This window comes from Nannobrachium achirus, assembly GCF_963921795.1.
Source record: "Nannobrachium achirus genome assembly, chromosome: 9".
NCBI lineage: Eukaryota > Metazoa > Chordata > Actinopteri > Myctophiformes > Myctophidae > Nannobrachium > Nannobrachium achirus.
The window spans coordinates 43197967-43224601 of record NC_137818.1 but is presented as its reverse complement, the minus strand read 5'-3'; the positions used below and the strand labels follow the sequence as shown (position 1 = coordinate 43224601).

The window sequence follows — 26635 nt, the reverse complement described above, 5'->3', positions numbered from 1 at the left end:
TCAGTTGACTGAGGATGTCAATGTAGGATGTGATCAGACTATCGGCAAGAACAATCCTTGAACAGTTGAACATGTCCGCAACCTATAGGTGTCATTTTCGACCCTACCCTTTCATTCCCCCCTACTTGAGCCACATCACCAAAACAGCCTTCTTCCACCTTAGGAACTTTGCCCGTCTCCAGCTCTACCTGACATCCTCTGCTGCCGAACCACTCATCCACGCCTTCATTACATCCCTGCTAGACTACTACAACAGCATCCTCCATGGCAATGCCTCCAAAGCTCCAATATGTTCACAACTCAGCTGCCTGCCTGCTCAAGAACTCGCTCCAGAGACCATATCACACCAGTCCTCCATGACCTCCACTGGCTGCCTCCACTTTAAAATGCTGCACCGCTACCTATAAGGCACTCCACAACCTGGCTCCCCCCACCTTTCTGACCTCCTCAAGCCGCATGTTCAGTCCCGTTCCCTCAGGTCCAGTGTTGCCAGCCTTCTGGAGGTCCCCAGTACCAGGCTCTGGGGTGACAAGGCTTTTTTTGTGGCTGCCCCTCTCTCTGGAATACTCTCCCCAAACATCAGAGACGCCCCCTCCCTCCCTACCTTCAAAACCGGCACGAAAACCCACCTGTTCAGAATCGCCTTTCTGAGTTGACTTTGATTTCACTTTTTAGTGTTTTATTGCTTTTAATTCGAATTAATCGGATTTGCTTATCTGAGTTTTTTTTCCCCAATAAAGTTTTTTTCTTTTATCTTTCTCCTCTCCCGTGGCCCCTACAAACATTATGTAAAGCGCTATATACATTCCAGATATTATTATTATTATTATTATTATTATTATTATTGCGACCGTAGGTCGCAAGTTTACTAGTATGAAAATGGTCACAGCTTGTCTGTGTGTATCGCTGTCTGTCACGCCTGACACTGTGGTTCTATGTGTTTGTCTGTGGTTCTATAATGGGTTTGTTGCTCTGACATCATGCTCTGATGTCACTGTGATGTCAGGGGAACCACTCTTAACAGAATGGGTTTTCCGCTCTGATATCACGCTCTGGCTTGATGTCCCTTTTATGCCCATATATGGCGATCCTTGTTCCGATGTCATCTATATTAAGCCGTATCTGGGAATGCCCATATATGGGCATGTTCTGAGTCTGACATCACATTGTTGACTATCATGCAGGGGTCTTTGGGTAACTGGTCTGATATACATCACTGGCCAGATGGCCAAGAATTGTCAGCCCGAGGCGTCTTACTAGTTATTATTACTAGACCTTACCCGTTCGAATATATGTGCTGCAAAATATGTGCAGAGTGTGGGTTATGGGGAAAGTAACTGTAACTGCATGGTGTGTGCGTGAGAATATGTCGGAGCATCATAATGTAAGGAGCAGCCCGTGGAGGAGTGTATATTTATGATGGATACAAATAATTTAACAGCTAAATTAGGTGAATAGAAGTATGAGGATGTATTTGCTCCACATAATTTTTCTATACCCGTTGGAAGATGAGACACACATCACCCGTTGCATGCGTGACCCATGCAGAGAGAGAGAGAGAGAGAGAGAGAGAGAGAGAGAGAGAGACACTGCAACATTCCTAACTGTGAGAGAGGTGTGTGTGGGCCCGGGGCTACATATCCCATGGCCTGGAGGAACGGACCGTAACCCTGACAACAGGCTGTAGAGTGAAGAAACGCTAATAAATAGCTATACTTTTGGGAAAAATGAAATTCGGGCTCCGTCACCGTGTGTATATAATGCTAATGGCCAATGCCATGTTAAATTTGAGATCAGTCGCTGAAGCGAGTGAATAGATAATGCATTTTGTGACCTACTGACTGACTGACTGACTGACTGACCTCTCTCTCTAATTATAGTATAGACCTTACCCGTTTGAATATATGTGCTGCAAAATATGTGCAGAGTGTGGGTTTTGGGGAAAGTAACTGTAACTGCATGGTGCGTGCGTGAGAATATGTGGGAGCATCATAATGTAAGGAGCAGCCCATGGAGGAGTGTATATTTATGATGGATACAAATAATTTAACAGCAAAATTAGGTGAATAGAAGTATGAGGATGTATTTGCTCCACATAAGTTTTCTATACCCGTTGGAAGATGAGACACACATCACCCGTTGCATGCGTGACCCATGGAGAGAGAGAGAGAGAGAGAGAGAGAGAGAGAGAGAGAGAGAGAGAGAGAGAGAGAGAGAGAGACTGCAACATTCCTAACTGTGAGAGAGGTGTGTGTGGGCCCGGGGCTACAGATCCCATGGCCTGGAGGAACGGACCGTAACCCTGACAACAGGCTGTAGAGCTGTAGAGTGAAGAAACGCTAATAAATCGCTAGAATTTGGGAAAAATGAAATTCGGGCTCCGTCACCGTGTGTATAATGCTAATGACCAATGCCATGTTAAATTTGAGATCAGTCGCTGAAGCGAGTGAATAGATAATGCATTTTGTGCATTTTGTGACCTACTGACTGACTGACTGACTGACTGACTGACTGACCTCTCTCTCTAATTATATGTTAGATATTATTATTACCAGTAAGACTCCTAATCGGAGATAAGCAACTATAAATGTTCACACACAAATGTCAGGTTTTGAAAACTCGTAACACCTCACACCAAATCCCTCAATACAAAGATGAATGCATATTTGATCATTAAATGGGAAACCTATGGGCAAATAAAATGGGTCATCGTTACCACACTGAATGCTTCACCCTGACAATGGGGGTGGTCTTTTGACTTTCTCTGTGTGTGTGTGTGTGTGTGTGTGTGTGTGTGTGTGTGTGTGTGTGTGTGTGTGTGTGTGTGTGTGTGTGTGTGTGTGTGTGTGTGTGTGTGTGTGTGTGTGTGTGAGAGAGAGAGAGAGAGAGAGAGAGAGAGAGAGAGAGAGTGTAGTGTGTACTGGGGCATTGTCAGGGTGAAGAAAAATAGACTTTTATTTTGTAGTAGTAGACAACATTTGTAAGATCACGTGATCAATGGGCTCGTCTCCTTAGCACATGACCAACCTGTATCAGAACTGGTCACATGATAGAAGAAGTTTTCCAGACAACACGTTGATATCGCTGACTGTGGTCGTTCAGTAACAACAACGACCAAAGTCTGTGTTGTTGTCGGATGACCATTTTCAAGACCCTTGCAAGATCGTAGTTGACTGGAAGCCAGGTAAGAGCATCGTCGTAATTTGGTGTATGGATGTGTTCCACTACTACTAAACTGCAGAAGAGCAATGCATTCATACATTTGCAAAAATGTATTTTAAAGGACTCAAGGAGAGTAATGTCTGCTGTGAGCAAGCTGGAAGAGTATCGACAGCGGATTCGCTCAGAACTGGACAATGTAGTTGACTTCTGGCTGAAATATTCTCACGATACAAAATACGGGTAAAGTCAACACAATATGATACTTTTTGTTTTACTTGTAAGGTATTTGTTGCGACCGAAGTTCGCAATTTACCATGAGAAATGTCACAGCCGTCTGTCTGTCTGTCTGTCTGTCTGTCTGTCTGTCTGTCTGTCTGTGTGTGTGTGTGTGTGTGTGTGTGTGTGTAGCCTACACATTTAAACAGTCTATGGGTTGGTTCCCTTGTCACTGTGACATCACAGGTGATATCACAGGTGACATCTATGTAAAAGTCCATCTATGGGTATTCCCCATCTATGGGTATTCCCCAGAATCCCTTTTATGCCCATAATATGAAGATCCCAGATGTCATCGATATATATCACTGGCCAGTGGCCAGATGGGATGGTGTTTTCCTCTGGTGTTTCAGTCCGAGTGTATCAAAGGGTGCGTTCGGAAATGCGCACCGGGTGGACTGCGCGGGCGTTTATCATGGGCTTGCCCAGGCCTTACGGCCTGGGCATAAATATAACGATTGCATTCACCACGGCTTCGTAACTCGCGCGGCGCTCCGCCGGCCGCGCGGCCCTGGCCCGCTCTTCGCGGCCACTCGCGCCTGCGGCGCTCGGGGGCGAAGAGCAGGACCAAGGTCCGCTGGCCTTCGCGCCGCTTGCAATGTCGTGGACAATAAAACGAGCGCACCCTTTGATACACTCGGACTGAATCACCAGTAGAAAACACTCTCTCGTGGCCAGATGGCCAAGACATGGCTCATATCTGTGTGGCTGGTTCAGATAGGGATCTGTCAGGCCCTGTTACAGATGTTGTCCAAAAATCATGCAGATCGGTACACAGTATCTCTGTAGCCATTAAACGAAACGGGTATTTCTTACATTGATGCTCCTACATATTATCATGTAAGCACCAGTTAAAGTTACTTTCCATCCCTCATATACTGTGTGCACAGTGCACACCCCATAACCCACACACTGCACATCATTTCAGAGCTCATATCTTTGAACGGGTAAGGGCTAGTTATTATTAATAAAGGATAAAATAAAAAGTCCATATATGGGCATTCCCAGAAACAAAATCCTGACATAACATTGTTGACTATCATGCAGTGGTCTCCATATATGGGTAACTGGTCCGATATACATCACTGGCCAGATGGCCAGCAGGCCAAGAATTGGTGCGACGGCTGCGACCTCGCATGTCGCCCTGAGGTGTCTTACTAGTACGCATATTCCCAAACGCCCAGAAAATAAAGCAAAATATCTGGTTTACAAACCTTTCCTTTCCTGTATTACTTCATATAGCCTTACAAAATCTAAAACAAATGAGTAGTGTGCCCTGTTTGCGTCTATCAGTTAACCAGCAGTGACGTTGATTCTCTCCTCATTTCAGAGGTTTTTTCACTTGCATTGGGAGAGATGGAAAGGTTTATGATGAACTGAAGTATGTCTGGCTACAGGGTAGACAGGTAAGACTACCCTTCAATGCAGTCAGTGATTTTGATTTGATTTTATTAAGATTCCCCATTAGCTGGTGCCATACAACCAGCGTTTTTCCTGGGTCCACAGTGACAACATGGTACATTGAAATAATGATATGTGGTGTGGCTTTTATTATTTCCCCTTTTACAGGTTTGGATGTACTGTCGCTTGTACAGAACCTTTGAGCGTTTTCGCAAGCCTGAGATTCTTGAGGCTGCTAAGGCAGGTAAGTTTTATGCCTCAAGGTATGATTATGAAAGAAAAATCTGGAATCACACCACCCACACATAGAATCTTGTTAACTTGTCTCTTTTATTGAATTTATTGGGATAGAACAGTGAAGAATGTCAGGAATTGAGGGAGAGGTGTGATGAAGTGCATCGCAGTTACTCTGGATTGCATTAAAGAATATAATAATACAGTATGTATTAATCTTAGAAAAGGGAAAAGATTCCATTCAGCATGCGTGTGACTACTGTGGTCATTCAGAATGGTTTGTTTGCATTTACATTACCTCTAAGGGGGAAAATACACATCACACTAGAAGAGATGGGAGCCTGCTTTCAGCCTATTTGAAACCTCTCATATACTGACAGGTGTACTTCATTCTGGTTGTTATTAGGTTATAGTTTGTAGTGATGTTGTTTGTTGCATCTTAGGGGGAGCTTTCCTGCGGCGGTTTGCTCGGGTGTCCAACAGTGGTACGGAAGCATCATGGAAGTGTGCCTTCTGTCTAACAAGGGATGGTAAGGCTGTTAAAGTCCAGCGGACAATCTTCAGTGAGTGTTTCTACGTCATGGCCTTGGATGAATTGAGCAGGGTCACTGGAGATAAGGATATGCAGGTAAGAAACATGGAGTGAATGTGACTCTTCGGTACATGAGTATTAAGTTAACATCGCCTCAGTACAGTACATCCTAGAGAACTAAAATAAGTACAAAAAGTAATATAATAATGGGATTTTTGATTGAATACTTTGTTAGTCAGAAATGTAAACAGCACAAGGTACAGTCAGGGCTAAAAGGATAACACAAAAGAGTCCTGGGGACAGTACATGGAGAACCTATACTGTAAGAGGCGTATTAGCATTGCACTGGAGGTACATTACATTCGCGCTCACTGGCTCCATTTAGTAGAAGCACAGCTGTCAGTTCTTAGGTTTTAAGTCAATTAGATTTTCCTTTGCCTTGATAATGCACTCAGCAAATTGCATCAGGAAGCCTGACTGAGGATTGGTCTGGAGGCACAGAGAGGAAGGGGTCCCCATTAGGACAGTCACAACAACGTTGTATGCTTGTAGATCAGCTATTTTCAGCTATGTGTGTCTCAAATATAAATCAGGCAAGCGTTTGTTTGTCCAGGCTGAAGGAACCAGTTGACCAAACCAGACATGCATGGAAAACATGTGAAAGTACATTCTGTTTGTTAAGCTTCTTTTAATCATGAACTGTTCTACCTGCAGCAGCACACCAATGGCACTATACTTCCCTTTATGGACATTAATTTCTATTTATTTTATAATGGTGTGTACTCTGTATTCTTGCTAGCTGGAGGCTGAGCAGATGATGGACCAGTTGATCCATTGGGTTCGAGTGGACCCGTCAGGCCTGGGTCGACCCCAGCTTCCTGGAGACAAGCCCACCAATTCCATGGCTGTGCCCATGATGCTGCTGTGCCTGGTGCAACAGCTGACTGAAGGTCGGGGCCAGGAGGTGGCGCAGAAGTACCGGGAGACGGGAACCTGGTGCGTCGAGCAGATCCTGCAGCATGTGCAGGTAATAGATACATGACCGCTGGTGTTGCATTAAAACACTTTGACCCTGTTATCCCTATCGTGGGCATTATAGGATAGAGATAGATTACAAGCTCACCATGCTTTGCAATGCAATGCGTTGTGAGCATGTAGATCTGCTATTTTCACAGTACGACAGTATAAAATATGGCTCAAAGGACAACTTTTTACAACAAGGGTTCATATTTTAGATAGTCATTAGAACTGCAGAATCCAAGTGGCCAATGTTTTCATTTACTTCTTTCTATCATTTTAGTGATTTGAACGATTCTTGGGGGCATGCATGCAATTGGCTAATTATGTATTTTTAGACACAATAAGCCCGTTCCCAAGATGCACCACAATCTTCCATGGGCAGATGTGACTTATAGGGGCTGGTGTAAATAGTAACAAAGAAATTGCCAGCTTATTGTGTCTAAAAAGACATATTTAGCCACTTGTTCCCTCAGGCCGGGAACACATTTTTTTTGTATTACAGTACATGTACAGTATGTAGTACAGTAATTTTGAAGAAACAAAAAATATATATTTATGAAAGCCAAAAGTGTAAGCTATCAAATAGTTTCTGGGAATTTTGTTTCTACCTGTTCCAGAGGCCGAGTAATACATTTTCCAGAAAAACAGTGGGTCATTTTCAAATCGGACATACCGGTAGGCCTAAAATGTTTAAAACGTTTCAAAGATAATCGTGAACTATTTGGGAATGGTATAAAAGGAAACCTGAATATGTCTAAGGATAAGGATGGAATAGTTTAGCCTGTTCTTTCTTTTAACTCTGATCAGAGAGGAGGGACCTCTATTTTGGAAAGTGTCTCATTGGAGGGGGAAGAGCTGCCTGGTTGCCAGGGGCGACTGCAGAATCCAGGTGGCCAAATCACAATCTCATAAACATCATAACTTCAAACATTACTTTTCTTCCAGGAAAGTGTAGCCACCTTTCTTGTGAACATACATACGCTCTTCAGTAACCTGTCCTTTGTGCCGTGATGGTTCAGGTCACGCCCTGGAAGCAGGCTGGTTCTTGCTTCAGTTCTCTGCAGATCACGATGACAAGGACCTCCAGCAGACGGCAATCAGCAAATTCATAGAGCTGCCTTATCAGGATGGTTGGGATCAGGAGCATGGTGGCCTCTTCTACTTCCTAGATGCAGATGGTTACTGCCCCACACAGGTACAATCATTCAGTTATCTACACAGGTAATCTTTATGTATATTTTAAGCATGAAAAAAAGAGGGAGGATTAAAATGCTTTTAAAGTGAACATTTTGTCCGTATTTTTGTCTGTGATTAGTTGGAGTGGAATATGAAGCTATGGTGGCCCCACTGTGAAGCCCTTGTTGCCTTTCTGATGGCCTACAGCAAAACCCAGAACTCTGCTCTGCTGGAGACATTCTCTCAAGTTTACAACTACACTTTTAGCCACGTAAGTCACTTGCAACTCGGACTGCGGACATTAAAAACAACACTGCATTTACATTTATGAATACATTTTTTTTTACTGGTTTTACCCTATGTTGAAAAATGTAGCCACAATATGTCTAATACTGTATTTATCTGATCATGCACAGTTTCCTGACACTGTAAATGGTGAGTGGTTCGGCTATCTGACGCAAGAAGGGAAAGTGGCACTTGATTTTAAAGGAGGCCCTTTCAAAGGTAAGATACCTTTGACACTCAATTTAAATTTATATAGTGATAAATCACAACAAATGTTATCTACTTTACATATAGAGAAAGCAGTTGTTTTTGAAACACTTTCAAGCACTTTGTTTTCACATAACTATAGAATTGTTAACTGTTATTCTGTTGTTAACTCTTTAGGGTTCTTCCATGTCCCTCGTTGCCTGTATATGTGTGAGTGGATTCTGGACAAACTGCTGGGAAATAAAGAATAACATTCCTTTTTACTATGAGGCACAGTTGGATTTTGCTCATTTGCTTTATATCTAAAGCATACAGTTGATCAACAAATCCAACTGCACCTCTGTTGGATTTGTATATTGTGAACTTAATATATTGTTAAGTTCACAATATACAAATCCAACAGAAGCAAAGTGCCAGTGAACGTTATAAAGCAAAGTTGCACTGTTTTTCAAACTGACTACCAAAATGTGCTTTCTTGGTAATGGAAGACAAGTTGTTTTTGTTATTCACTAATAAGGGAATCAATTTAAACCATGTTAAGCGGTTACTTGAACTAAGATACTATTTGTTTTCTTTTGCAGCCATAAAATGTGCCAAGAATATTTTCATAACTTTAGGAAAAATTATTCACTCCAGTTAAATGGTTGTATTAAACTTTTTTCTTTTCTTTTTTTTCCCAAAATGGCAATGTTTACTATCAGTGATGTCTAAAGATTTTGCTTGCTGTATAAAATGTAACATTCCTTGTACTGAGTGTTATTTTCAGTAATGTCCATGTAGAAAATGTAAATTTGTTGCAAAGTAAACATTCAAACATATATTATATATACTGTATGTATGAATTTAATATATGTGCAATGTTTTAAAGTGCCAGAAAATTATTTTACCTCCTGTTCTGCAATATGTGTGAAGGTTAGGACATTACCAAGGCCTACATTCTTGTTTTAGTGGAACTATTAGGCTGAGATTGAGAACCCATGGCAATTTGGGATGTGTTGGGATGAGCATGTGTTTCGGTTTGATTCTGTCTAAACGTGAACATTTAACTTCACTTTAACTTAACTATGCCTAACCTCACAAACACTATGCCTAACCCTAACCTCACAGAAATTATGCCCAAAAAACCTGTCCCCCTTACTGAAAGACAAAGGGTGAGACCCTGGCAATGTACTTGACTATACTTGAATCCTGTGTTTTAGTCGAGACAGAATTTCTTCCAGGTGCATAATCGGAATCGGGAAGAAGAAAATGTTATGGCTCAGGTAGTCCATCACCAGTTGATGCGCTCTGAAAATAGCAGATCTAAAACTTCACGTGTTGTTGAGCTTGTAGATCGGCTATTTTCAGCATGCAACCAAAATCAAGCATGACAAAATGTCGACTAAAAACCAAACCTTTTCAGGTGACTAATATTTCCCCAGTTTTGCTAAACCATTGATTTATTCTCAATTTGTCAGAAGTTTTTCAGTTTAGTTAAATCATTGTTGGAAACTGACACTTTTTTTTTTTTTAAATATCTTATTTTACTCTTCAAAAATCCTACACCTTTTGGTGCCACTAGCACTTAGTGGACACAATTGTATGTATTTTCCCTCTTAAATGGACCAAAATAAAGATTTACTACTAAATCTAAATGACATTTTATTATAAAGACTATAACTAAAACTAACTTGCTGTCAAAATAACACGGCACAAAAGAGACACAGACAGATGCAAAGGCCTCCGTACCAGCATACCATCTTCCACCTTGGCATGTACTGCCTTCTGTCATATACAGTAAGTGTGTTTATCATGAGGTCTTCCTTCTGTAAGAGTTGCTCTGAGTTGGATTTCGGTTTGTCTGTCCTTTTTTCTTTCTTCTTTTGGAGGTCCATCACTAGCTGTGTTTACATGGACACTTTTCATTGGGTTAATAAGATTTAAAATGAGCCAGATTAAAATTCTCCATTAATACACCTAAATAAACCTGATCAAGCCCGATTTAAATTCTACATCGGGTGCAGACGGATGGTCTACACTCAGTCTACTCTACACCTTTTTACAACCAGATAAGCTTGATCTCACCATGATCTCACCAAAAACAATCAGGTTTATTTTAATCAAATTGGAAGAAAGGTGTCCATGTAAATGCAGCTATTGAGAATAGTTTTAAACCCAGCTTGTAGATCTGCTGATTTGTAACAATCTTTTGCAAAAGAATGTACAAATCTCTGAATATATGAAACACTGATATAGTTTTTCTGAAAACTGTTAGGTCTTAATGCCTGTGTGGAATTAACATACAGTAGAGTCAGGAATCCAGGCCTAGAACATAGCCTACAACTTTAGAAGAAATACAGTGAAGAGACACATTGTGCATTTTTCATAGATTTATTAGAAAACAAATATGTAGTACAGTAAAACAATACATGCATAGAACATGTATATACACATAAGTGCAAAGAGTAGACACATTCTTAGAAAAATAAAATATTGTAGCCTACATTAAATAAATAGGTTGAGTTGGATGATGAAAGTGCCATTAATGCAAATTTCCCAAAAGGAGGGGGAATTACTGTACACAAAGACAATCGAAATATTACTTTAACAAGTTGAAACCTCGACAATAAATGTAAACATTGTTTTAAACATTTTTAAAAAGGTATTTGTAGATTTTACAAATCAGGTCCGGGAGGTAAATTGGTTACAATAGAACATAATTTACACATTCAAACCGGGAAAAAATTACCTTTTTAAAACAGTTTTGAAAAATCTTGTAATTGTGAGAACAACTGAAGGTATTTGTAAAATCTTTTCCAGGTCTTAAATTAGGTTAATATAGACCTATCTATAACATAATATCATAATATATACAGTATATCAAATATCTCATATCAACATTTAAGTCCTCAAATGTTACATTATTTTTGGTCAGGGTGAAACAGTCTCTCGAGTCCAACAGCACACTCACCTGGTGAACAGGACCAGGCCGCGCAGGACCAACCCAATGCCAGCGAACCCAGCCACTGCCATCAGCAGCATGCTCCTCACTGTGGACTCTGGGTCCGACACTCGGAAGAACTCCACAAAACCATCCCACGAATTGTTCTTGACCAGCCATTCCCGTTGGTTGGTTAGGAGGTACGTGGAGATCTCCTGGGCCACCAATCCAACGGACTGCTCCCTGTCCTCCTCCTTCAGGTGCTGGCAGACGACTGCCCCGAAGGCCACCAGGCTGGCAACGCGACCCCAGTTTGTAGTGCCATCACTGAAGGTGCTTCTTGCCACTGAACCCATGAAGCTCATGTCTTCTCCTCGTTCGTCCAACTTGAGTTTGCTGATGATACCGTTGTGCAGGTATTGGTGTTTTTCAAGGAGGCCCTCCACAACTCGCTTCATAGTCGAATGAGCCTCGGTTTGACGTCTGCTCAAGCAGCAGACGACACACCCAGAGGATGACAGTGACACACCTGCAAAGTCCATGAGTAGACGGCTGATCAGTTGTCTGGTGTCGTCTTCCAGGACCTCCATCCCTGCTGCTGCTGTGAAGTGCTGAGAAGAAGGCTGCATCTGAAATGAGACGTTTCCCGTTGTTTCTGCTGCAACCGCTCCGTTTCTAGCACTAGTAGCCATGATGAGAAGTTGTTCGTCAACAAACGACTGGTCGCTTTGAATGTTTATCTCAGAAGAAGACACAACTGTAGGCAGTTGACGGTTGGTTAGTTCCGTTCTGTGAGCTCGCTCTCTGCTGAACTGGTCTCTTTCTCTTTCTGACATAAGTGTGCGCGGAAACACGGTGGGGAACGCTTATATAGCCTGAACCGTTGTTTACTTTCCAAATGTGTTGAGCGAAGCGCGCGCTTGGCTTCTGATTGGCTTCTGCTGTTACGTCAGAGCCAGCCGCGACGCTGATAGGCTCTGACGTAGTCTCGCGTGGCTGACTCCGCGATTTGCAAATTCTCCCGTCATACAGTCTGAATAAACCCCCAAAAATATTCTAAAAAAAATATAGACCTATATACAGAATTTCTTTTTGTTTTAGTTTTGTTTTTTCGCTTTTTTGTAATAATTTATTTTGCGTTTTGAACTAGCACACATGACTGAATACAAAGCAGTGATAGGCCTACTACTCAAGAACAAGGTACAACAGCCAATCACAGTGGGTCTCTTCGGTGAAGTGGTGTAGGATTTAAATCTAACCGCGTTAACGCGGGCACGACGACCACACACCATCACCAAACCCAAGGGAGACGAGTCAAGACGGCGGGCGGACGCAGGAGACTCGTAACTTCAGAATCAGAACCAGTGTAGCAAGCGTGCTAGCTTTCCTCTTCACATCAGGTCCACGAAGAGAAGTCCTCTTCTTTGGCAGCATGTTGAGTCAACCACCACAACAGTCTGTCCAAAATGGCCGGCGTATTATGTCCAACATGGTTCAGAAATGTCTGGTTATCTACAAACTCGTGTCGTTGGAAAATGCCCGGAACGCACTCGAACAAGAGCTGCGCAACTACACCAACAAGGTAGGTTGAAAGACACGACCTAAAGTAAATGGAAACGATTACAGTTGTAATTTAATTTGTTTTTAATTCGTAACCAGTGAGTAACAATAGCAAGTTGAGTATTAAATGTGGGGGTCCATGATATGGAAGTTGAAGCAGCAATACTTTTTTTCCCTGAAATGTTTTAACATGAATGAATAGCAATAGTGGCCCTGCCTGTGCATTATCTAAGCGGTTTAAAAAACATTGATTGCAGGCCAAGGAAGATGTCCAAGATTTCCTACAATCACGTTCTCCAAGCAAGGGGCCCCACCATTGTGACGATGTCAAGACATTGGATGCAAAATGCCAAGCACTTAACAAGCTATTGGTGTTATTTAAAGACATAACACATGGTAAGTACAACACTAGTAGAATTTCTGACAATGGGTTTGGTGTAATGATTATCAGCTGCTATTATAAGGCTGCAATCACCTGTCCTTTGCCACTTAGGTAGTGGTATGTAATATGTAGGCTATGTCAAGTATCCCCTGCAACTATGGCACCAATTAAGTTATTATTAAAATCAGCTGGTGTAGTGTTGCATAGCAAAGAAATCAGAATAAACTCATACCTCAGAACATGGCACAGACAGTACATTAAAGAAGTAGTTTACCCCCAAAATGACTTTTTTCTAATGATTATGCCTTAGAGACTTGAGTTAAATCATATTTCTTTTGTATTTTTCACATTCCTAATACAAAAAATATATATATTTTAGTAAATTTACCCCCATTGATTCCGGATGGCGACCTGGTCCCCAGCCGGAATCAATGGGGGTAAATTTATTGTGATGAAATTGTTGTCTTAGGAATGTGACTAAAATAAAACAATATATATTATTGAACTCAAGTCTCCTTGGCATGAGTAATCAATAGAACATTTGTCATTTTGGGGGAGAACTACTCCTTTAGTCAGTGGTTCTCTAATCTTTCCATGTGAAGGACCCTCAAATTAATATGTATTTATCCATGGACTTGTCTGAAAAAAAACTGTGCCATACTACAAGTCTTTCAAAAATATTTAAAAAAATTATGCAAGCTCGAGCTTGTGGAATGTATAGCGGTTAAACTGTAAACTATATTGACTAAATTCGCTGGGGACCTGGAACCCTTTAATTACCCCTGGGGGTCCCCGCACCCCACTTTCAGAACCACTGCTATAAATGAGCTGTATCTATTATCTACACCAGGGGTCTTCAACAGGGGGGGGGACCCCTAGGGGGTCCGCAGAGTTACTACAGGGGGTCCTCCAAATCTTTGTGTGTTAGCAAGAAATAAAGAAAATCTCCTTTTTAGCCAGATTCTGAGAACTTTGGCCAAAAATAGCAGATCTACAAGCTCACAACGCCTTGCGCTGCGAGGCGGTGTGAGCTTGTAGATCGGCTATTTTAGGCAAAGAGGTTTGATGTAGAGGGGAGAGGTATTGACGGTTCAAGTGGTTAAATATCTGAAAGCGCAAATTGACATGAATCCAAAACACACTGATGATCGTGCTGTCAAACAATGAAACGATATAGAACCTTTGACCAGGATGTGGGGGTCCCTGCTTCATCTCTCTCTCAACTGGCCTGAAAACGTTGAAGACCCCTGATCTACACAAGTGTTGCATATATTCATGAAAGCGCTTTCTCTCCCCCCCCCCCCCCCCCCCCTCTATCTATACCTAATTTACAGCAGAACTGCATACTGCTTACCTCTCTGCTGAAAATGATGTAGAACTGATTACATCAGATGTTCTGAAGTTTGAGCCTGCCCTCACGGCTGCTATCCCCATGACCAAAGATGTGCAGTCACAACAACCCCCCAAACAGTCACACAACGCCCCACCTGTGACCTCCAGCATTTCATCTGGCCATGGTGACACTGTCAAGGAGCCGGTTACATCATCCTGTTGCAAAGAAAAAGATGTTATTGAACAGAAACCCAAACCAGTGGTTAAGCCAGCAACCATAATTAAAAGCCAAAAGGATAACATGGTGTCTGTAGCACCTGTTGTACCTTTACATCCAAAGATCACAAACCCCAACCCTAGGCAAATGTTGCTGGGAAGGGTTGGCCACGTGCAACACGAGAAACAAACCTCATCTCAGCTGTTGCACTTCCTGAAAACAAGTGCCAAAAACGAGGGTACGATGAAACTTACTTTTATAGAGTGGAAGAGCAACAATGATCAACAGACCAGACATGACGTGGCAGAAGAGCTCAACTGTGTTGACGCGCTGGCCCTAAAGCGGAAGATGCTTGCAGAAATGGAGAACCAAGGGCCGGTTTTCCAATTGAAGAGAATGAAGTCCAGTGGCTCGGTGATCTACACCTACATGAATGCGACAAAGACAGAGTTGTGGGATGTTGGAGACATCTTCACAGACGAACAAAGGGACTCATCCGAAGCTAGCATGTCGGAAAGTGACACTGGCAAAACCGACCAAAGCGAAACGTCTGCTGTAAACCTCAGGGCAGCACAAACTCAGAAGAGCTCAGTCATCACAGGCATCGACAATGTCAGCATTCCAGAGCTCCCCATCAAGAAGTTTGAAGAGCTGGAGGTTGTGGTCTCTCATATTGTCAGCCCAGGAAACTTCTATGTCCAGCATGCAGATAAAGATGCCATCGTAAAGCTGCAGGCCCAAATCTCAAAGTAGGTCATTGGAAACTCATTAATTTCATTAATTTCTAAAGCATTAATTTTTTTAAAGAATATTTTCCATATGTCACTACTAGTTGTCTTATTATTTTCTTTTTTTGCAGTTACTGGCAAGCCAGTAGGTCATTTGCAGAGCAAAATTGTATTCCAGAGATTGGAACGCTTGTCATGGGTTGGTTCCCTAAGCAGACACGATGGTGCCGAGCATTTGTCACCAAGATATGTGGAATGAGTGGAGGTGAGTCAAATTCTCATTTTGTATATGCGCACCCCTACATGGTAGAAGTTCACAAATATCCGCTACTGATTGGGGAAATCTAAATTCAATATATGGGCTAGAACTGTGGAGAGAACTGCAGCAAACTTACTATGAATGAATGAACCATGAATGAAAGCGCTTTGAGCACTTGGAAAAGCACCTTAAAAATGCAATTCATTATTACTGCTTTGAAAACTAATTATCACCGTGCCAACATGAATGACTGCCATAACGTTTTTCCCCCCTATTGAATTAAGACCAGACTAGGCGCATATCTTTAATCGCCTCGCCTTGCTGCACAAGAATAGTACCGTAGTAAAGTACCGCAATACAGCCAGGTTTTTATTTCTATCATTGAAAACGCATTTAAATTCTTACTCTGCTTGACTAATTGTGTTCTCTCACTCATACATTTAAGAGAGAACCACGTACAACCATGTCATCCACACCAGGACAGACATTGAGGTAGAGGTGAAGAGGCTGGACTATGGAGACACCTGCTGTCTTACGCTGAGGAACATTACTGAGCTGACTCCTGAAATGCTCGCCCTTCCACTTCAGGCTGTACAGGTCTCACTGGCAAATGTGAGTGGTTACATAATATCCATCTTATATTAGGACATTTGAATGAATTGGACTCCAAGACAGATTGATAAACACGCTGAGCTCTTGAACCCTCTATCTAAAGCACTGTATATGCAAACCATGGAACCCACTTATAAGCTCTATACAGGGGCAGCACCCCAAGAAAGGTACAGCACATGCACATAAATTATGTACAGTTAATCTGGATCGTTCGTCTGATGTGGGTCTAGCGACCAACAGCGGTGAGGTTTATGTCGCTGACTCGATGTATACAGTGTACAAGGGAGTGCAGTGCAGCTGTGCACTTGCTGCTTTGAGCTACAGTCTATTATGTTGCTACAGTATATTGTGTGTACAGCCTGCTTGTGAATTTTACTGCCTGCACGGAATTTACTTTATGCGTAATACGTACGTGGCTGGAAAGCTCCAATCATTGTTAACTTACTGCAGACTAGACTTGCAGTTGTCACACTGTCACATAATGAATTCCTTGCATATAGCCTACATAAAACAACATGTATTGTAGGCCTATGCTGCTACGATGTAACTATAGCTTCCCTGCAATTTAGTTCTGAACATTAATTAATTACGCAATTGACATTCATAGAATAGGATATCAAATTTACATAGAATATTTTCTCCGGCTGTGCAGTGTGCACATGTGTGGCTGCAAGCCCCAACCGCGCAAAGACATTTCTAGCCTCAGAAAAATCCAGCTCCATGTAGCCGGCACCTAAGTATGCCAAATGGCTAAAATAGACGATCTACAGTACAAGCTCGCAATGCGACAAGTTATGAGCTTGCAGATCTGCTACGTTTGAAAATGTCCAATAATGACAAACCAGGTTGAGTGGGTAGTAGTACTGTATGTTGTCCCCTGCTCTGAATGTTTAGCCAGGATGTTTTTTATATGATTAGTCAGTCTTATCTTTAGTCGGGTGATAAAGGAAACAAAGTAGCAGTGAACATGGTAGTTTGCATCTGTATCCCCCCCAGGTGACTCCAGTGGATGGGATGGAGTGGTCAGAAGAGGCGGTGGACTGGTTTAGAGCCATGGTGGACAACAGGATCCTCTATGCCAGGCTTTACCCACAGGGGACTAACGTGATGGCTGAGTTGTTCCTGGAGAAGGGAAAGTTAGGAACCATGAGGTACTTTTAGTCTGAAACACATTAAGTGTGTTTGGTGGTTAATGATGCGGCAGATCTAGCCGCAACTTGCAACTCTAGATTTTTTTTTTCTTTTTTTTTTAATATGTTGAATCTAAAGTTGCAACACCAACCATTCACAGCCCATACATCCAATCAGAAAGGTCCTATCTGATTGTATTAAACAACGTTAAACTCACAAACATTACAGCTATACAGAAAGCTTGAATTATCCTCTTATCTGCAAAGTGTTTGTTTCATAAAAATCCACTGTAAACATGTTATGAGCTACTTTCTGTTAATACATTCCATGCAGGTGATTATTTTTTTTTGTTCGAGTTTGGAAGCGCTCGTTTTCAAGTTGCAAGTTGTGGCTATGATAGATCATTATAATATTAATATCGCCTGTAGATTTGACGATGCGATACATTGTATTTCGTGCCTGCTGTCATTATGCAAATATAATGACATTTGTAAGGGTTATTTTTTCAGCATTGACATCCCAATGTAATCACCTTGATCATGGCTAGATTGATGTTGTACCTACCGTGGTTCCAAATGGAGCTGGTGGTACTGCCTGAAGGTCAAAATTCAATTAATAGATTGAACAAAATATCAATGTTAATTTATTTCCATAATCTTCCTAATACATGTACTGTATTAATGTGGATTATAGCAAGGCACTGAAAAATAACCGACAACCTAGGCTCAACAAATATGGCATTCTGCGCTGCTTATAGAGAATTTGGTCACTGCAACAACAAAAAAAGAACCCATACTGTACGTTGAGTATTTTCTGTAGTACTTAACATAGTCTTGTTTGGTGACAGATATACTGTAGTTCCAATGAATTCATTATTTTATGGGGCACAAGATAACTGACTTGCTCCAAGTGTATGGTCTCTTAAAAAAGTTAATATACAGGAAGTTCTTTGCATAGATAACACATTAATTATACAGTGGCTTTGTTTGGTCTTTTCAGGAGAGGTGCGTCACTGTCCGTGAGGCTGGCCCAGAATGGACACGCAAAACATGACAAACTGGAAAAGTTTGGAATGAAGAAAAACTGTAAGTAGCCTTATGCCTCATTCACACTACAGATATATAGTTGAACGTTTTGCTTGGTAATTCAATGTAATCAATGGAAACCAGCTTTAAAGATGCAGGAGATGCTCCAAACAAAGCTTTGAAAGCTTTAAAGCTGGTTTCCATTGAGATTACATTGAATTACCAAGCTAAACGTTCAACTATATATCTGTAGTGTGAATGAGGCATTAATGTTTTTTAGGGGATGTTTCACATTTTGGAGCTCTAGATGACAGTATAGCCTTTGTATGACCAACACACTTGGTGTCTCATTCTGTATCTTTTTGTTTTGTTTTTTAGGTCCGTTTAAAATGAAAAAACAAGAGTCTGCCTGGGAGGAATACCTTGTCTCATTCTGTCCTCAAAAGTAGGAAGCGTGTCTGACTTAAGGGAGGCTGTTGTTTAGTAAAGTTGCAACTGTGAAAACCCAATTTTGGAACACTGGGAAGTACTATAATACAGCAAGACACTTTTTGTTGACGATGGATCACATCTTTGTACATTTTCCTCTTTCAACCACATGAATCGGGAAACATTTGGTAGTCTAGGGAGAGACTAGACCTTTATAGTTTTTTTGTTATATATTTAGAAAACATGTAGGTTGCATACTAGCAATCAATTTGTAAGTTGTTGTTTTTGTATACCTATTTTCTTCAAATATAAGACCTAAATTACAAGATACGTCATGGTTTGTCTTTCTCACTTTTTACCTGTCTGTCTCTCTATCTATTTTTACCCATGTCTATCACTCCATCTTTCTACTCTGGCCACTGGCTGTTTGCGTTCCAGGTCCCTCTAATATGTCTGTGGCAAGACTTGACATTGTCTGTGGCAATTTCTAGATTAAATATTTTACATAACATTATAATGCTCTTATTTTGATCAAATTACTGAATGTCTGTCTCCAGGTTTTCTTCGGAATGTGTGATACTGATTTATTAGGGCACTGGCACAATAGGAGTCCACTAGTAGGCCTACTACTAGTGGTTTCTCAAAAGTTTTTATTTTCAAGGACCACCATAACTCAAGAGTAACAGACCTGGTCATTCAGGTCCCCACACTAATTTCACTAATGAGAAACAGTTTAATGTGAGCCAGTGCCTTTAATTTTGTATCAGTGGTTTGTTCTTTAGTGTACTGATCCATGTTTTTGGCACTTATATTGAAGTTATTTGGACATGAGTGTGACATTGATTGTGAAATTAGTTATTTTAGTATTTGGATGCAAAATGTTGGCCAGGAATTGTATTTATGTTGGGTGTATATTCAATTTGTGCTCTTTAAGCGTTTCTGGTAATATTAGGCCTATTGTTCGTTCATTTGCATGTCCATGCCAAAAATAGAATTTTGACAAATGTCCACCACAAGCCAGCATGGTGATGACCCCTGGTCTATAGATTTAGGACTGGGTCCATTCTACTAACCTCCACTACCTACGGTACACACCTGTCTCCACTCCATTAGCCCTTTCTTTTAGTGTTCATTAATTCCTAGGCTTTATGAGTACAAAATATGCTGTACTCAGTTTCTGCACTGCCTACTTCTGGGTGTTTTGGCCTTCTGCCTGTTTTTGGAATATTTGTTTATCGCATGCTCCTCAGAAATTATTGCCTGTGTGCTCCGTCTTCCAGTTTTGCCCTCTGCGTTTGGTTTCCAATAAATGTCTTGTTGAACTAGCTTGGCCTGCTGTTGCCTGCATTTACTGTATGCTCCATTTACCACACAGTGACAGTACGAAGTACGAACTGGCCAGAACAAGAAAGTAGGCTACATTACAGGATCCTGGATCCTCCTTCAAGCAGCCCTGCCAATGTTGCCAGTCTCCTGAGCGGTTCTGCCTGTCTGGTCTTCCTCCTGCCAGGCCCAACCTAGCCTCGGTACCCAGGCTTTTATTTTCATTCGCAATCAGGCACAACCCAAATGTTAATCATCTCTGCCAGTCAGCGCTTGAATCTCTCAGGATTTCACCAAACCAAACAGTTGCAGACTTGGATTGTGTCAAGAAAATATATCAAGGGCACAGCTGCATGCCCTAGTAGGTCATCGACAAAGCGTTACCCATGCAACACTTCCAAAGGCTGGTTAAGATTAATAACAAATGTTATTTAACAAAATAAATGTATAACTACTATTTGGTGTCCAAAGAGGTAGCCAGAATGGACACTAGACAAAGGAATAAACTCTTAATTGACTCCTTAATTGCTTAGTCAAATTCTTCTCCTGCTGGATTTACTGTCAGTGGATCTGTTGAACTTTTATAAAAAGTGGCAGCCTCTCATCACATTTTGAAACATTACAAACCTCTCATTAGACCAGGGGTCTTCAACAGGGGTCTGTGGGGATACTGCAGGGGGTCCCCGAAATTGTTGGAGAAATAAATGGCAAAAGGGATTTGGTTCCCCTGACAGTGATTATAAAAAATATATATTTGTCTTTAAAGACAAAAAAATACACAATTCTTTTAATAAGGTATGTTTGTAAATGGCAGTGGTACAGCCACATGTACATGTGTGTTTATAATAAAAGCATGAATATATATTAATCTATTTTAATGGGATAGTTTGAATGCACAATAATATGGTATGTTTAAACATGAAATAATGTATACAGCCTGTATAATGTACAGCATACAGCAAGCAGATGTGACTGAGGGGCCATTTTGAGTGGAAAAAAACCTTCTCCATAATGACCACACGATGTCGCGTCACCACCACTTCCAGGGAATGGTCTTAAACCTGGAAGTGATAACGTAGATGTTTTGGTAACAACAATGATCTTTATCATCAGACGAATGTCTTCTTTTTTTCCTCTTAACATTGCTGCGATTATTAAAATACTTGCGCAAAAACATTGGTGCATGTACTTCAAAGTGCTCCCATTAACCCAGATCGTTACACCAATGTTCTCTTGAACGCAGCTCGTGTAACGGGACGGAAGTAGAAATGTGTAACGAGGAGGAACAGGAAACCAACATTGAGTGAGGACCGAAAAAAACAAAACAAAACAAGGAATGTAGCATACCGCCGATTCTTGCCATGCGATTGCAAATACTATAGTGCTATACAAGGGAGACAAACGTACATTCTAATACATCCAACAGGTAATTAATGTCTTATGAGATGAGCTTTGTGTGTAGCAGCTTCAGCTTGTGTAACGTAACTCATCCAGGCGGCCATTTAACTAGTCGTAACATAGTTGTATGTGTAACTAGATGGCGCAGCAGCTGCAGCCTGCCTCAATGTGATGATTGATGGGCGGTGCGAGCGAGTGTAATAATGGCGTTCACGTTTGTTGGTTTGACTTTGAACTAAAAGGGACAGGGTTGCTTTATAGAGGATATATACACGGTTAAAACGAGTGTGTGGTTTCCCCTGCAATATCGTGTATATTTGGCAAGCGCTTTGCTTTAGCTGAACAATGCTCAGTGAGCACTGCCGCCAACACGAGTAGAATAGAATGTTACCTAGCCTTGGATCGAGACTATCATAGATGTATTTGATCATGACAAGCCTTACTTTTACTTGATAGATACGAAACTAACGAAAGTAAATGTGAGACTCGATTTATTTTAGAATTTTGCAGGGAAGCATAATACAGTGTACCCCCCTATGCTATTATTATGCAGTCATCCATTGTTTCCGTTACAGAACGTTACTGTAGTCTGTTACAGTACAATCTGTCTAGATAGAATATACCTAGATGACAGACGGCTGGTCTGTATGTGTCAGAAATAGAATCAGTCTTGTCACGTCACAGTTTTTCATAGGTTTCAAGAAGTGGTTCTCACAGACACACACAGGCTATAGGCTATATTTTGCTATATTCTGTTCTACTGCTGCACCCTATGTGCCATGGCACATGTATATGCACATACAATATGCACCATGTTGCTTTATTAGACCTATATATATATTTTTTTTTTTTTCACCCTACCCTTCTCTTTCCTGAAAACTGCTAATGAAAATAAATTCAACCACTTAACACCTCCTGTGAAACTGTGATGGGACAATCATACATAAGTATGTGTTGTGTACTATACCTAAGAAAATATTTTAACTTTACATTTTATAGTGGAAGTCAATGTGGCTTTGATCAGGCTGAAACCTGGAATTATACCTACGGCATAGATATGTCATTCGTTGTTCCCATGTGGATTTTGAGATCCATATGATTAAATGTTTTATTTCCCTACTTCATTCATTTATGTAGCAGCAATATTTCCTCTGCAGCAGTGATACTCAAACTCAGGCCCACGGGCCATTTCCGGCCTGTGGCACAATTTTTACTGGCCCACTAATACATTTATGAAAAAATTACATACAAAAATTAGATAAAACACATATTCATATCTTAGCTTGAACCTAATTACATACTATTACATGAATAATCATCCAGAAAGGGGAAACTGGTTGCATTCATTCAGAGCACCAGCAAAGCTGAGCCTCAGCAAGCGCCGAAAAGTTGATGCTGAGAACCGTCACTTTAACCCAAAATGGACGGATGCTTTCGCTTTAATTTTACCATCTCATGCTAATTCAATTGCACTATGTTTAATTTGCCAGAAAACAGTGTCAGTTGTTAAGATTGACAATATAAGGCGCCAAAGAAAGACAGAAGTTATCAAGTATCATTAATGTTGTCATTTTATCAACTGGCCCCTCCACCCTTGCTATTTTTGTAATGTGGCCCACAGGTCCAGCTATTTGAGTATCCCTGCCCTAACAGTATAATGCTGGAATGCTCCAAACAACATCTTGGACAAACTGTTGCCAAAACAGCTTTGATCTCCCTTCAGTAAAATGGTGCAGCATCACCTGATTTTCTATCTGACCAACACTCTGACCTTTTAATGTGTGTACTAATACATTTTTTACTCACACATGTAAAAATGATTCAGGCAATGTACTGTTTCTGAAAACGTTGCAGTTGCTTTCCAACATAACATCAGCAATCATTTGGAGTGGGTAGAGTGGTACTGCTGTGGGTTTATTTTGAACAGAATTCTGAAAATCACAGTTGTAACAGACCAGAGGAGCAAACATTCTAAATTGGCGGTTACACACAGTATGGCTTCACAGTAATAGTGGCATTGATGTAAGATGTAAGCTCAGCTCGCTGGACATTTGCTTTTGAGACACATCCGTAGTGCTTCTAGAATCAGTTATTTTAGGCAAACTCCTCCTGCCCCTACATAAACAACTATAACCTAAGTAACTTTATTTAGGGAAGTGGTCAAAAAACACATTCATGTGGAATGTTTGTTGAAGTGGAAAAGGTTACGCAGTATGACTTTCTGAGACGTGGGTGTGAAGCCTGTTTTTAGGACATGGCTAGATGTCCAAACTTGCTACAGTAGGTTTTGTTGATGGGCTTTCTTACAGTTTAATCAGTCTAAAAAATCTGCCTATCTAAGCATTATTATTCTTATCTTTTTTCTCCCTTTTTGCAGCACCTATGCCAAGCTAGCAGTGATGCCCAGCAACCCTTTCCATACATCATAACATCAGTAAATAAAGAAAATGGAATCTAATGCTCTTTACAGGTAAGATTGAATTTAGGTGCCTATAATTATCTATATTATGTATAATGCACATCAGAATGATGGAAAGATATACTCACTCACCTATGGCTGTTATGTCCCTACCCACTAACAATAAGATAGGGGTGAATAAGTTGTGGTGTTTTAAACGTGGATTGGGCACTATTATGAGGATTGGTCAGTTAATAAACCGCTTGGCTTCATTTTCTGTTATATGGCATCTTGGCAAGTAACATTATTTGATGTATGCTTAAAGTCAGTTTAGTGATGATAATGAATGGTAATTGGCACACCACTGTCCTCAGGTGATGGATCGGATGAACTGAAGTGTGGAAAAAAAGGAAGATCCAGGCACTTAATAATAAAAGGATGAAAAAGCCTTTATTAAAACATGGTAAACTGCAACATGTTTTGACCACAACAGGTCTTCATGAGGGCCATAATTATTTTTCTAGCTCTGATAAAGACGAAAGCTCGAAACAGGCTTTTCCTCCTTTTATTATTGAGTGCCTGGATTGGCGGATCCTCTGTTTTTCATGTTTAATCCAGGTGCACACCTGATTCCTTTTACTTCTAGTCTGTCCGCTTAGCAGTGCACTTGATTGTGTTTATATTTTCACTCTCTATATTCACTGAAGTGTGTTTGAGATGAATCGATGACTAATCAACAGTGAATGTGTAAATCAGTTCAGAGTTAAGAGTGTTGCTAAACTTGTCTTTGTTTGAAAAACATTGAGCTGTCACAGCCCTCATAGTACATACAGTACATCAATTTAACTCACAACATAGCAACAGTGTCACACTGTGGGTTCAGTTATAACTGCAATGTTCAGGTCAGGATTTAGTTGGAAAGACTACCAAGCTACATTTGCGAGTTTCACATGCACATTTAAATTATTTTTGCCTAACCAGCAATGCCCTTTACATTACTGATTGACTGTCTTGGGCTCCCTGTCAATAGTAATACACTACTTGTTAGTTCTCTGCCACACCCCACAAAATTGGCAATTGCCTGCTTTCTCCTCAATATTCTGAATTAGCATGGTGATTTCTGCTGCCAATGTAACCTGTCTGTTATGGAACCCAGAACCCACTAGGCCTACCTGAAAAGTAGTTCAGTTCAGTTCCACCTTCATTAGAAAACCTTTCCAGTACTAGGAGTGATCGAGTTATTGCCTGGGTTGCTTGGGTTAATGTGCAGGTGAAATAGGCATAAAGTACTTGGAGTTTTGTCTGGTACCAAAAAAGACCTACAACCCCTAGATGTGGCCTACATCTGGGCACAAACAGCTCAGTTTTTGTATGCCCATTGCCCAGGGTCCCATTGGCCAAGCTACGCAGAATGCACCGTGATTGGCCCACATTTGTCTCTCAGTCCCACAGATCACGTGTACAGCAGGCTACACAGAATCTCAATACATCATCATGACCTCAGGTGTCAATAGTTAAACAGGTACAACTCTAAAGCAGAGGTCTTCAACGTTTTCAGGCCAAGGACCCCTTAGTTGAGAGAGAGGTATGAAGCAGGGGCCCCCACAACCTTTTCATAGATTCCATATAGTTTCATTGTTTGACAGCACAATCATCAGTGTATTTTGGATTCATGATTCAGAATATGGACACTAGGGTTCAAGTTGTTAATATAAAAAGGATTGGAATATTTGGAGGACCCCCTGTTGTGGGGTCCCAGACCGTAGATGCCAGTGCATCACTGAGACACATGGGTGTGAAGCCTGTTTTCGGCCTTAGAGAGTTACTCTCTAAGGCCGAAAAGTTAAGGTTAACAAGTTCTATTTATTTTGTTTCTTTAAATAAACTTGTAGACTGGACAGCTATATATAATTTCTCTTCTTCTTTTCTTCAGTGGGACGGGTGTCTTCTACCAAGCAATGCCAGCTGTCGGGGCAGATGGAAGAAACGTTATGAAATTGATTCCTGTTCAAATGGTCAATGGACAGTTTGTACAGTCTCAAACAGGCAATTGCAAAGTGGACAGCGTTCAACAACAAAGACCTGGAACCATAACTTACTCCTCACAACCTATTCAGATTGGAAACACAGTAACTTTGAATTCTTCAACTAATGGACAGTTCATGAAGAGGCAATTTTCCGCAACTAAAGAAGTAGGACATTTCAATGGCAATTGTATGAAAGCAAAACCTGCCACGCAAAGTTTCACTAATTTTGCAGCACAAGCTCAGGGTACCTTGCATACAGTACCCCAAAGGCAGTCAGTAACAGCTAAACATAACATGCCAGTGACTGTGAAATCGCCAGTGCTCCCAAATGGGCAGTACCTTCAGATTCCCTCCAATGCACAAGTCAAAACGGTCCCAGTATCTCAACTCCCGCCAGCCATCAAGAAACGGATTGTTACACCCACCACGTCAGCTACCAGCTCAAATCCACCAACGGTGCTCTTTGTGTCGCCTGTACAAACCATGGGTCAAAGCACTCCTACACTAAGCATAGCTTCAGTTACCAGCCTCAGGTCACCTTCCAAGACGGTAGACCAAACATCTCGTAGACCCTCACCAAATCCAGTTTCAAGGCCTGGTG

General features: G+C 41.2%; 1 protein-coding gene across 1 annotated transcript; it reads left to right on the top strand.

The window, feature by feature from the left end:
* Nucleotides 1-3066: 3066 nt before the first annotated feature.
* Nucleotides 3067-8997, top strand: LOC308291879 (N-acylglucosamine 2-epimerase-like). The gene is made up of 11 exons (XM_080734017.1): nucleotides 3067-3184; nucleotides 3284-3402; nucleotides 4769-4844; nucleotides 5008-5083; nucleotides 5517-5701; nucleotides 6405-6632; nucleotides 7433-7514; nucleotides 7645-7820; nucleotides 7941-8072; nucleotides 8218-8305; nucleotides 8471-8997. Exons 2-11 carry the CDS (start codon nucleotides 3299-3301, stop codon nucleotides 8542-8544), a joined length of 1221 nt encoding a protein of 406 aa, XP_080590143.1. The 5' UTR covers nucleotides 3067-3184; nucleotides 3284-3298; the 3' UTR covers nucleotides 8545-8997.
* Nucleotides 8998-26635: the final 17638 nt, after the last annotated feature.